The sequence below is a fragment of the Ascaphus truei genome, chromosome 13 (assembly GCF_040206685.1).
Source record: "Ascaphus truei isolate aAscTru1 chromosome 13, aAscTru1.hap1, whole genome shotgun sequence".
Taxonomy (NCBI): Eukaryota; Metazoa; Chordata; class Amphibia; order Anura; family Ascaphidae; genus Ascaphus; species Ascaphus truei.
The window spans coordinates 3,691,724-3,704,579 of record NC_134495.1 but is presented as its reverse complement, the minus strand read 5'-3'; the positions used below and the strand labels follow the sequence as shown (position 1 = coordinate 3,704,579).

General features: G+C 46.3%; 1 protein-coding gene and 1 long non-coding RNA gene across 10 annotated transcripts in view; both read left to right on the top strand.

The window, feature by feature from the left end:
- Positions 1–6,739, top strand: part of RNFT2 (ring finger protein, transmembrane 2) — a 47,965-nt gene extending 41,226 nt beyond the window's left edge. For all 9 annotated transcript variants that reach the window (XM_075568119.1, XM_075568117.1, XM_075568113.1 and 6 more), the window contains 4 exons: positions 786–935; positions 2,557–2,622; positions 3,692–3,793; positions 5,796–6,739. In XM_075568119.1, coding sequence (XP_075424234.1) covers positions 786–935; positions 2,557–2,622; positions 3,692–3,793; positions 5,796–5,930 — 453 coding nt within the window. In that variant the 3' untranslated portion in view covers positions 5,931–6,739. The remainder of the gene's footprint in view (positions 1–785; positions 936–2,556; positions 2,623–3,691; positions 3,794–5,795) is intronic.
- A 2,779-nt stretch (positions 6,740–9,518) lies between these two features.
- LOC142464494 (uncharacterized) lies at positions 9,519–11,664 on the top strand. The gene is made up of 2 exons (XR_012787669.1): positions 9,519–9,793; positions 11,364–11,664. It is a non-coding gene; the product is annotated as an uncharacterized LOC142464494 (long non-coding RNA).
- Positions 11,665–12,856: the final 1,192 nt, after the last annotated feature.

Below are 12,856 nucleotides of genomic sequence, written 5' to 3'. Positions count from 1 at the left end.
CTGTAGGTGTGCGGAGGTCATACCTGTAGGTGTGCGGAGGTCATACCTGTAGGTGTGCGGAGGTCATACCTGTAGGTGTGCGGAGGTCATACCTCTAGGTGTGCGGAGGTCATACCTCTAGGTGTGCGGAGGTCATACCTGTAGGTTTGGGGAGGTCACACCTGTAGGTTTGGGGAGGTCACACCTGTAGGTTTGGGGAGGTCACACCTGTAGGTTTGGGGAGGTCACACCTGTAGGTTTGGGGAGGTCACACCTGTAGGTGTGGGGAGGTCACACCTGTAGGTGTGGGGAGGTCACACCTGTAGGTGTGCGGAGGTCATACATACCTGTAGGTGTGGGGAGGTCATACCTGTAGGTGTGCGCAGGTCATACATACCTGTAGGTGTGGGGAGGTCACACCTGTAGGTGTGCGGAGGTCACACCTGTAGGTGTGCGGAGGTCATACCTGTAGGTGTGCGGAGGTCATACCTGTTGGTGTGCGGAGGTCATACCTGTAGGTGTGCGGAGGTCATATCTGTAGGTGTGCGGAGGTCATACCTGTAGGTGTGCGGAGGTCATAGGAATGGCCTTGGCATCAGTTTGTCTTTACACCGTGCATTTTTATACTCTTCGTGCAAGTGTTTAGTTATCTTCAGATGAATCACTCCCTGCAGTTCCTTATTAAGTATTCTCCATAGACTAAAACCCAATGAAGTATTCCAAGCCTATGTGTCTGAGTCACACGAATCTCTCTGGGGTATTAAGGGTGTAACTGGGGTATTAAGGGTGTAACTGTGTCTCTACAGGGCAAGTTTTACCTGCTGATTGAAGAGCTCAGCCAGCTGGTCCGCTCCCTGGTGCCCATCCAGCTGTGGTATAAATACATCATGGGGGACAATCCTTCCAGCGCCTACTTCTTAGGAGCCGTGCTGATCATTTTATACAGCCTCTGTAAGGTGAGCTGCACCCAACCTTTCCACATATAAGCAAAGCACACGGGAGACAGAGAATTAACACTGCCTCGCAAACATCTAATGGGCAAACTGGCTTCTTTTGGAGAACACTGATTGCTGCCATACATGTTATCCAAGGTGTAACTCCTGCAGTGCCCCCATGCTTCTACACCACAAATATAATATGCCACGCAGGGTATGGAAGATCAGAGTGTTGCCAACATAACCCATATCGTCGTTAGATTATAAATCTCCATTCTCCAAAAGGTGGGCCACAGAGAGATGGATAGCACTGGTAGGTTAATCCACTACTCACCTAGGATTACACAATGGCACAGAACTGCTCGTGGGACGGTAATGCCTTTTGGCTGCGCGTATAGTGCCCGCGACGGGTGACGTCGCTTTGCGGCGGCGGCGCAGGCTTACTGGCATTTCATTGGTTCAGGGGCTGTCACATGAGGCGATAGCCCTGGAAAAATCAAATCTTGCCAGCTACCAAAATTCTCGACGCTCCGTCGCATTGTCGCCGTCGCGCTTACTATAAGCGCACGCAGCGGCAATGCATTTGTTTTTGGGCGACGTCGCCCGTTGCGGGCACTATACGCGCGGCCTTAGTTTCCTGTTTTTGGTTCCTAGACACAACATATATATTCAATATGATTTCTAATAATCAAGAACAGGTCATCAAATAGTCAAGTGAAGTAGCAGAGGAGATGGTAGTAACGTTTTAAATGGGATATTCCCAGAGTACGGCCAGAATATGCATGCAAGAAAACTCTTATGCACCAGTTACTGCTGTAAGTATATGGGTATATGGTGACAGTTACTTATGTAAGTATATGGGTATATGGTGACAGTTACTGCTGTAAGTATATGGGTATATGGTGACAGTTACTGCTGTAAGTATATGGGTATATGGTGACAGTTACTTCTGTAAGTATATGGGTATATGGTGACAGTTACTTCTGTAAGTATATGGTTATATGGTGACAGTTACTGCTGTAAGTATATGGGTATATGGTGACAGTTACTTCTGTAAGTATATGGTGACAGTTACTTCTGTAAGTATATGGGTATATGGTGACAGTTACTTCTGTAAGTATATGGGTATATGGTGACAGTTACTTCTGTAAGTATATGGGTATATGGTGACAGTTACTTCTGTAAGTATATGGGTATATGGTGACAGTTACTTCTGTAAGTATATGGTTATATGGTGACAGTTACTTCTGTAAGTAAGGGGAACTTTTTTGTAATGTTTTGAGCTCATCTTAAGTGGCTCTCACATTGATCCTCTAACAATGGATGTTTTTGTTAATAACAAATATAAATATGAACTTTACAGGAATAATCAAGTATATAATAAATATAAATGTGTATATAGGTTAGGGATGGACAAGTTCCAAGTATAGAACATAGTAGAATGTCCATCAGAGAGCTCTTTATAGCAGTTGTATTGTGTATCATGTGTGTGACCTGGGTAAGATGAAAGGGCGACTTCACCTTTTTGGTGATAAATTGATTCTAGCTGCGCTGGTCCTTACATATACTATATACGCCGGCTGTACGGGTGTGTGTATACCGCATACATCCCACGCGTACCCATCTTTCCTCTCTTCTGCAGTCCTTTGATGTCTGCAGCCGTATCGGAGGTTTAAGGAAAGCACTGCGGACATTATGCCACCCTCAGGTAATTTAGTATAAATACTACGGGGCAAAAGTGCTAGGAATCTGGGGCAAAAACATCAAAGGACGAAATCTATGCAATAGCCAGGGCAGTTTTTCCCCCCAGAATAGCGTCCCTTCCCTGATGCATAAACCCCTGCAAGGATTGCAGCAAGGATTGCACGTGTTCCCGCGATGCAAACATTAGCCCGTGTTCCCGCGATGCAAACATTAGCACACGTTGCTGCAGGTAATGGGCCATATTCAGTCAGGTCTGTAAACTGGCTACTCCCAACATTTTCATTTTGCCAAATCTATTAAAACAAAACCGTATCTGTATGCCGGAGAGAACCGGCAAGAGGCAGGTTATTGTCATGAAAGGATTGGCAAATTCACAGCAGAAATTGGATAAAGTTGGCAGGAATTATACATGTCTATGTGACATCGTGGCTAGGGATGGGTCAAGTAGCTGTTTCTGTTAACCCATTATTTACCACAGTGGCCATGAAGGTATGCACAATGTATTCCTTCACAGTCGGCAGGGCTGGTCGGCGAGAATACCCTAAACACTAGCCTAACTACCCACTCGTAGCATGCTAAAGAGGCTGGTAAGGCATGGCAAGATGTATGTAACGTAACAATAACCTCATTACGGGGGAGTGGTAACATCCACCATGTACATGCAGGGAGATGCTCTAGAGACTACAGTATATTTAAGTTGGTATTCTATCCCTACGGGGATGTTGGTATAATCTGTTTCCCCACATTACCTGCTTTCTGAGCACTGTAGCTGGGCCCTTTTGTGGTCACTGGAGTCTCTGGGTTTACACAAGTGCAATTTAATGTTGCGTGGGATAATGGACTCTCGGCAACATTACGGCCTGTCCTGTTCGTGTTGATGGTGCAGTTTCTAATGTTAGGGTGCATAAGGATTCCATATTGATTTAACCTTTGACTGCTCTGCATAGGCTAGCATGTTTCCGTGTGTTTTTCCATACCTTAATGCCTCCCTCTCTTGCTAAATAAAATAGTACCATTTAAATAAATGATGAAGCCTTTTTTTAAATTTTTTTTACCTCCTCTTGTCCAAGCAGAAATACGGTGTGCGTGCCACTAGCCAGCAGTGCAGCGAGGCCGGTGATATCTGTGCCATCTGTCAGGCTGACTTCAAAGATCCTCTGATCCTGATGTGCCAGGTAATACTCCCATCCGTCACAGACTGACTTGGAAGTGATGTGGGTTTAGAACTTGCATCAGGGTTCCAGCGACCCAGTGTAGTTTAAGATATGACATTACCCTTCCTGACACCCTGCCTTATCGCAGTTCTGTAGAGGAGGGCGTGCACATCACTGAATGAAAGGCATCACTTACTGGGGGCTCAATAGCTTCTACGCCTGCTTTTCACAAAAATAACTACTATGCTTAGCTACCGTCTTCATTTCATTGATTGAATCGGTGTTTTGGTGCAAACCACATGAAGCCGCTGCTTCAATAACTGAAATACTACGGGTGCAGCCGAGTGTATTGGTTATTTTTATGCATCCCACCGTCCAATGACATCTCGGTGCACACTCCAGATTCTAAATGCACACTGAAAATGATTTGACACATCTGCTATCTACTTGAATACCATTAATGTATAATGCGTGTGTGTGGGCTTTTCTACATAACCAGGCGATGGCATTTACATTTAATATACTTGTTTTGAGTCCTTGTGGAAAAGAAGTCCTCCTCGGCGCTAATCTTCGTTAAGCAGTGTATAATATCGCACAGTGCATGTAAACAATATCACCTCTGTGCAAAAATATTCAACCCCAGATGTGAACCCCTAATACTGCTTCACCAACACATCTGGATATTTGATGAAAGTAAACCACTAAATAGTTAAAGCTCTTAGAGGGATAAACTTGTACAGTGGTTGATCTCAAATGGATTTCTTGCAACCCTTTACCATACATCTAGTATATAACAATACACCGTGGTGGTAACTTCTGTTTGAAAAAGGACTCACAACAGGGTAACTTGATGACAAGAATGGCTCCGCTGATCAATGAAACCGTCTCAGCAGCAATTTCATGGATAAAGAAAATAATAATATAGCACAGATCTACTAGAAACTAAAATGTAATAAAACACATAAAAACAATGAATGCCACTCACAGACTCTTTCGTCCTTTAAACGCCTTCCAACCTATTCCGTCAGGTTTAAGGGCCCTTGGTAGTCGTCTCCTCCTTTGCCCGTTTGAATCACCGCTCTCACTGGCTGTAGATGGTGCTTAGACTTGGCCTCCACGCTCGAGTTCCTTCCTAGTGCTGGCTCCCGGTCCTCCTCGCCTCCCGCGGTGACGCCACACGTTCCGTCATGTAATGACACGGCTCGTTGTGTGGCTGAGGCTGGGATCCTCTGTGCTACCAGCGTCCCACAGGCGTTCAGTCCTCCACTACAACAAACAGGAACTCCCACAGGCAATTGGATATAGAAGGCAGGATATTGAGTAGTGGCTAACCTCATCCTACAAGTTCCGTGAGAGTGTCTCACTTCATCAGGGGTAACTTGTTTTGAGTGCAACAAATCTTTTCCATTTTTTTCTGCTTCTGCCCATGTATTTTTCTGTAACTCGCTGCTGCCCTGAAATAGCGTAACCAAAGTATATGGGCATATGAATGCACTCACAAATGTAACAGCTCATGGGGAGCATCTACTTCTGATGAACTCGGAGCCCCTAAGTTGATGTCCAATTGGCTTAACCTGCTGCAGTCTTGCTGTCATTAGGCGGCGAGCTCCCACCACTAGTACTTCTGTCCTAATGGGATTCATCCTGAACTGGCTCTCACCTAGTCAAGAAGCTCATATAGACATCCATTGAGAACTGTGTCCCTAGTATCCAGTGCAAAGGGCAAGTACAATGGTGTGTCATCTATAGTATATGGCCGTGATAACCCAGACCATATCATCTAATAGTGTCAAAGCTAGACCATGAAGCCAGAGACCATAAGCAGTACCATCAGATACTTGCGCACGCTGTATGGTGTCTTATGGCATTGCACCACTTTATATATGATCCTATGTTCCTAAATGCTAATGACATCATGATCGTCTGGTTGAGATGCTCTGAGCAGAGATAAGAACCGCTGCTGTTCCATCCGTGTCTGTCCTCCCACCCCACTTTCTGACCCCTGTCTCTTCCTTTCCCGCAGCATGTTTTCTGTGAGGAGTGCTTGTGCCTCTGGTTTGATAGAGAGAGAACCTGTCCCCTCTGCCGCACCGTGGCTGTGGAAAACCTCCGGCTGTGGAAGGACGGTACGACCTCGGCCCACTTTCAGGTGTACTGACACTGAAGGCCGTTAACGGCGCGGAAGCGCAGAAGACCGCGTCTGGCGTTGTGTACGTGACGGTGTGTGGCTGAGCCATCGCACATTTCCCTACTTGGATAAGGATCCACTCTGCTCGCTTTTTCACGTTGACAGTAGAATTGGGGATCACCGCTGCAAGCAAGAGCACGGACTGTAAATGAACCTAAATCTTTTTCCTGCTTTCTTCTAAGTCTTAACGGGGACTTTGTGCTATTTCATGCCTGCTCTCATCGCATTCACGCTGGGTCCATGTTAGCATTTACACTAACACAACCCTACAGCTGCCAGGGGTTGAATAGTTGACGGCTTATGCTGGAAGCAATCTAAGGGGGTTTATTTAGGAGCTGGCAATGGGAACTACAATAGAATATCAGCTTTGTGACTAAGCCCCAAAAGTGTTATGTAGAGGGAGTCTTATAAGGCTCTGTGTATTGTGTCCTTTGCCAGTTTCTTGAACTGTTCTTATGTTCTTTTTCACATCGTATTTTTTCTACTAGAGACGTCTACAGCCTGAATTGCCCAAACTGCTTCAATGATCCAGAGTTATGATCTGTGTCATTAACCATGATGGCACAGTGCATTCTATTAATATAAATGTCATGATATACTCAAGCATTGATATTGAGCGCTATTTATAATATATTATATAATGGTGACATTTGACAATATATAATGATACAGGAGTCCCTAATACCATCCAACAGACCCATCTTTCGATGCTTCCAGGGCTGGTGTATTTGCAGGTTATACAGCTGTCTCCATGCACAAATAAAAATACTTTGTTTCAAGATTTGTGTTCATCAAATGCTTTTTTATTGACTTTCAGAAGACTCAAAGTAAGATATTTTCTAAAATAAAGTGTGATTGTGCCGGTTATTGAATAAGTGCTGAACCACTCATTTTGTATGAAGCTTCTGTCCTAATGTAAGTTAGAAACTCCTTTTTATTATGCTTTATCGTTCCTTTTGAATAGTCCTTCTTTAAAATCCTAACTCTGGCTCCTTCGATACTTGGTCGGACTGTAATCCCCTCTTGCCTTTGCTAGTTAACCACAAGGTGAAACGTTGGGGAACGGCGTGATTGCCCTACACCCGGCTCACTTGTTTTGGAAACGTTGGGGAACGGCGTGATTGCCCCACACCCGGCTCACTTGTTTTGGAAACGTTGGGGAACGGCGTGATTGCCCCACACCCGGCTCACTTGTTTTGTTGCTTGTGGAGGATCATAAAACAATTGTTAACTTCTAGATCAGGGGCAGCCGGCAACAGTCTTCAAGGGCCACCAACAGGTCAGGTTTTAAGGATATCCAGGCTTCACCACAGGGGGCTCAATCCGTGGCTCAGTCAACAACTGCCCCACCTGTGCTGAAGCAGGGGTATCCTGAAACCCTGACCTGTTGATGGCCCTTGAGGACTGGAGTTGGCCGCTTCTGGTCTCGATGTACCTGCAGAACACGAAGTGGCCGTCCCCCGGATTAATGGCTATAATAATAGCAGAGTAAGGAAGGAATGTTCACATGGGAACACGCAATGCCGGCTAAATGTCTTTTACTAAAGTCAGTATAAATATCTGCAAATAATTGCTGAAGCAATACAAGATAGAGGATATTAATATTTACAGCTGCTCCGGCCGGGATGTGATCAGTGAGCACAATACTGAGCAAGAATGATAAAGTGAGGTAATGCAGGAACGGGAATTCATCGCACGTTGTCTGTCGTCTTAACACGCACAATGAATATTTTATTCTTGCGTAGTGCAGACTTGTTCTGAGCATTTTCTAACCGATCTGGACTGAAGGGGAATACCTGCGTGCTACAGTGAGAAGAGCACGAAATAATATGTAGTCGTGTAAAGGGGCAATCCCTCCAGGAAGTGAAAAACATTCCAGTGACATAGTTACGGGGTCTCATCTGGGCGATTGATCATTTTTTTGATTTATTTTTTTACCCAAATCTGCATCTAGAAGTATTTGTGTTTGGTTGTTAACGTTAGTCTTGGGAGGGGTGCGATTTCCTCTGGCTGCTCCCTTTTGTGTGATGTCACTGTGTGATCAGCGAGCGCTTGTACAGCCAGCGTCCCCCCTCCCGTTAATCTTTATTGGCTCTCTGATAATGGGGGGGAGGGGGGAGATAAGGAGAAGGAAAACACTTGAATGACGAACACTTTCCCATTCAGAGACCCCTACGAAAATCAACCGGCTGACTGTGTGATTGCACGTTTAAGGGAATCCGAGCCCTAAGCATCGTATGTAATTGCTATGATGAGAAACATCGGCAACATGTAATGAAAATGCATTTGCTGAGATTATTAGCATTTATTTTTTTTGAAGTACGCTCATGAAATAGCACAATTCTATACTAAAGATGTGAGAAACATTTGAACATATTCACTTTTGCTGTGAATATCATATAGTCGCACCTTTCACAAATGTGGCTAAAATCTCTACTTTTGCAACAACCAAAAATTGTCAAGTGTCTGCGACGAGGGATTAGTGATTTGTTCCAATAGGCACCGACCGCCCAAGTACAACCCCAAATAATCCTACTTTTTAAAAAGCATGAAGAGCACAAAGCCGTATAAAGTGTTGTCTTTTCGGGTGAACACCAGCACATTCGAGGAAACTGACTTTATTGAACCAGTTGGCAACAAATGAACGTTCAATGAAAAGTTTCACAAGTGTCTAACAATTCCTGAAAATTCATTTCTAACCACCCCCCAGAAACCGAGAGCACATGAGGCGTGTAACCACAAGAGGTCCTTGTGTCACGGGTACTGAGCGTCTAAAGCATCCTGCTGTATTTATATTTCAGATCTAGTTAAAAAAAGAAAAAAGAAAACATGTATTAATGGGTTGTTTCTTTTTTAATAGTCTACATAAGCAACTGCTATACATTCTAGGGGAGATTAGCAGTGAATGTAACCGTTTCATGCCCCATTCAACAAAGTCAAAGCTTGATGGGTTAATGGACTGGTGGAACCATTGCTCGGTGGTACTTACTGTGTGTCCAGAATCATTTTTACCTAGGTTTTGCATGTTTTGCTTTACAAACCTTTTGTTACTTTTTGTAAGATGCCGCCTCTGTGTGTATGTAGATTATTTATTTATTAACTATTGCACCAGGAATAAAGACGTTGGGAGTTACCTCTCGTCTTCAATTATGTCTTAGTGACAGGTGTACAGGTGTAGACAACGTTAAGGTTCCCCGCAGCGGGGTAAGCCACTGCCCCGACCCGCACCGTAGAATTAACACTGTGGGAGGGCCGATCCGGAAGCATGGACACCCCCCCCCCCCCCCACTCCCGCAGTGTGACCGCTGCAGACACCTCCGGTGCAGCGCACTTTCGCTTTTTTCGACCGTGGCGCTGGAGACTAATTCTCGCAACAACTGTACTATGCATATTTTTACGCAGAATATTCCTATAATTCATTTTCGTAAAAGTTCATGCAGATGCATGGAGACGTGCGCACAACAGCGAAACCGTTCTGACCGCTGCGCGCGCTAACTTCGCATTTCTTCCTCTTTTTTTAACATTAGCAAACATTCCATATTGCCTAGATTCACCAAGTCTTGTCAGAATTGTTAAATATTACCGAAAACTGGCAAAATCCACCAAATTCTCAGAGAATTGTCAACATACTTGCAAACCTAAGATGGAAAATGAATCCTTGAGTAAGATATTTGTTGTTTTTGTATTTAATGAATTTTGCCATTTCAGAATTTCCTTTGAAAATTGGCTACACATGTCAGCAACTGTTTCTCACGTCGCGGCGCCCACGGTACGGTATCTCGGACTTTAAGTGCCACCTGGAAGAAGGTCCGAGATTGATCTTCTGGAAGAAGGTTGGCTTTATTCTTAGGGAAGGTTCTGCTGTTCTATCAAACATTAGTGTTAGAATCAGGTTGCCAACACTATTCTCTTCCAACGCTGCTCACTCCGTGCACTAGGGTCACAGGGTGGCTGCACTAGGGTCACAGGATGGCAGCACTAGGGTCACAGGATGGCAGCACTAGGGTCACAGGGTGGCTGCACTAGGGTCACAGGATGGCAGCACTAGGGTCACAGGGTGGCTGCACTAGGGTCACAGGGTGGCTGCACTAGGGTCACAGGATGGCAGCACTAGGGTCACAGGGTGGCTGCACTAGGGTCACAGCGTGGCTGCACTAGGGTCACAGGATGGCTGCACTAGGGTCACAGGATGGCAGCACTAGGGTCACAGGATGGCTGCACTAGGGTCACAGGGTGGCAGCACTAGGGTCACAGGGTGGCTGCACTAGGGTCACAGGATGGCTGCACTAGGGTCACAGGATGGCAGCACTAGGGTCACAGGATGGCTGCACTAGGGTCACAGGATGGCTGCACTAGGGTCACAGGATGGCTGCACTAGGGTCACAGGATGGCTGCACTAGGGTCACAGGATGGCAGCACTAGGGTCACAGGGTGGCTGCACTAGGGTCACAGGGTGGCTGCACTAGGGTCACAGTATGGCAGCACTAGGGTCACAGGGTGGCTGCACTAGGGTCACAGGATGGCAGCACTAGGGTCACAGGATGGCTGCACTAGGGTCACAGGATGGCAGCACTAGGGTCACAGGGTGGCTGCACTAGGGTCACAGGATGGCAGCACTAGGGTCACAGGATGGCTGCACTAGGGTCACAGGATGGCAGCACTAGGGTCACAGGATGGCTGCACTAGGGTCACAGGATGGCTGCACTAGGGTCACAGGATGGCTGCACTAGGGTCACAGGATGGCAGCACTAGGGTCACAGGGTGGCTGCACTAGGGTCACAGGGTGGCTGCACTAGGGCTACAGGATGGCAGCACTAGGGTCACAGGATGGCAGCACTAGGGTCACAGGATGGCTGCACTAGGGTCACAGGATGGCTGCACTAGGGTCACAGGATGGCTGCACTAGGGTCACAGGATGGCTGCACTAGGGTCACAGGATGGCTGCACTAGGGTCACAGGATGGCTGCACTAGGGTCACAGGATGGCTGCACTAGGGTCACAGGGTGGCAGCACTAGGGTCACAGGATGGCAGCACTAGGGTCACAGGATGGCTGCACTAGGGTCACAGGATGGCTGCACTAGGGTCACAGGATGGCTGCACTAGGGTCACAGGATGGCAGCACTCGGTTCACAGGATGGCAGCACTCGGTTCACAGGGTGGCTGCACTAGGGTCACAGGGTGGCTGCACTAGGGTCACAGGATGGCAGCACTAGGGTCACAGGATGGCAGCACTAGGGTCACAGGGTGGCTGCACTAGGGTCACAGGATGGCTGCACTAGGGTCACAGGATGGCAGCACTCGGTTCACAGGATGGCACTTACCCACAAGACAGCACAAACCTACAACAATAGTTCACCGCTGTCTTGGAATGAAGCACAGTACAACTACCTTTATTTGTAAAGGCACAAGTAGCCGAGATGAGGAATTGGGCTCAGGCACTGGGACATGTGGTCAACCCCCCAACAGGAGCCCACCTACAGCACAGCAACGTCTGCAACAAAACGTCATCTGTGGGAATGTAGAAAAGAGACAGACCATAGTGCAATATTTACTGTGACGGGCAGTGTAACATCGTGGGAGAACGCAGGGGAAGGGATATCGTGGGCGCAGGGTACCATGGCACGGGGCTAAGCTTTCTTCGGGTGTGAGATTGGAACTTTGTATGTTTTATTTTTCTTTGTGGGAAATAAATATTGCATTATTGTCTTTGCCTTTCTCTAAAAAAAAGAAGAATGAAAGGTTTTTGGGAAGAGCGGCAACCGGGGGGGCCAATTGAACTGAATCTGACTGAGATTGGATTAACACATAATTGAATTCTGATTTACCAATTATTTTATTGGTTTATTAACCTAGCGATCTCATCCTGTACAATTTATAGCTCATTTATTTGTTGGGTGTAAAACAACTAGCTCTATATCTCTGCCCTGTTTCTTATCGCTACAGGAGTCGCAGCGTTCGGCAAAGACAATGTTGCTATTGCTTTTTAATTTACAAAACATCTTGGCATTTTGGGTTCAAAGTTGGACAATCGACAAGCAGATCATGGTGAATGTTATTCATTGTGCTGTAGTGGCACAGAGCGTAGAATACGTGGTTTTGTATGTACAGCTTGGAGGAGAGATTAGAGAGGTGGGATATGACAGACACATAGAGGGTTTAACAAAGGCAGGAGGGGAACATATTTTAGAGGGAAGAGATGGAAGAAGAGGTCGCTCCAGAAGCGGGGGGCTGAGGGACAATGTGAGGAAGTACTTCTCGGAAAGGGTGGTTAATTTATGAAATAGCCTCTGAAAAGAGATGGCAGGGGTGGGCAACTCCAGTCCTCAAGACCCCTCAACAGGTCAGGTTTTAAGGATATCCCTGCTTCAGCACAGGTGGCTCAATCAGTGTGGCTCTGAGCTACCTGTTCTGAGGAAGGGATAGTACTGCGACGTGGACTCCTCCCCCCTGAAAAAGCATGGCTCGTCACGTGAAACGCGCGTCGGGGCGTAGTGACGTCACGTCGGTTACGCTCACGAGCGAGACAGTGAACGCAAGTCTGTGACTACCAGGACACACGGTCGTGTAAGCGGTATAACTCCTCTTTTGGGCTCAAATCAGAATATTTCTTTGAGGGCAACCCAATAACATTACATCATCTTGTAGACCAGAACTACCTAAAGTCTGCTTTGACTGATCCACAAAGAGGTTCTGGAATCCGATTTCTCCTCTTCCATGTCTACCTCACACCCAAGAACTCTGCTGCATCAGGTCAATTTTAAATTGACAGGAAATGAAAGATTGAGAAGCCCTATATTTTAGACTCTGTGCCTGACATTAATAAACATTTGTTACTCTAATCTCTTCTATTATAATCTAAAGATTGTCACGTCTTCGGATAAGCGGCGAGGATAAC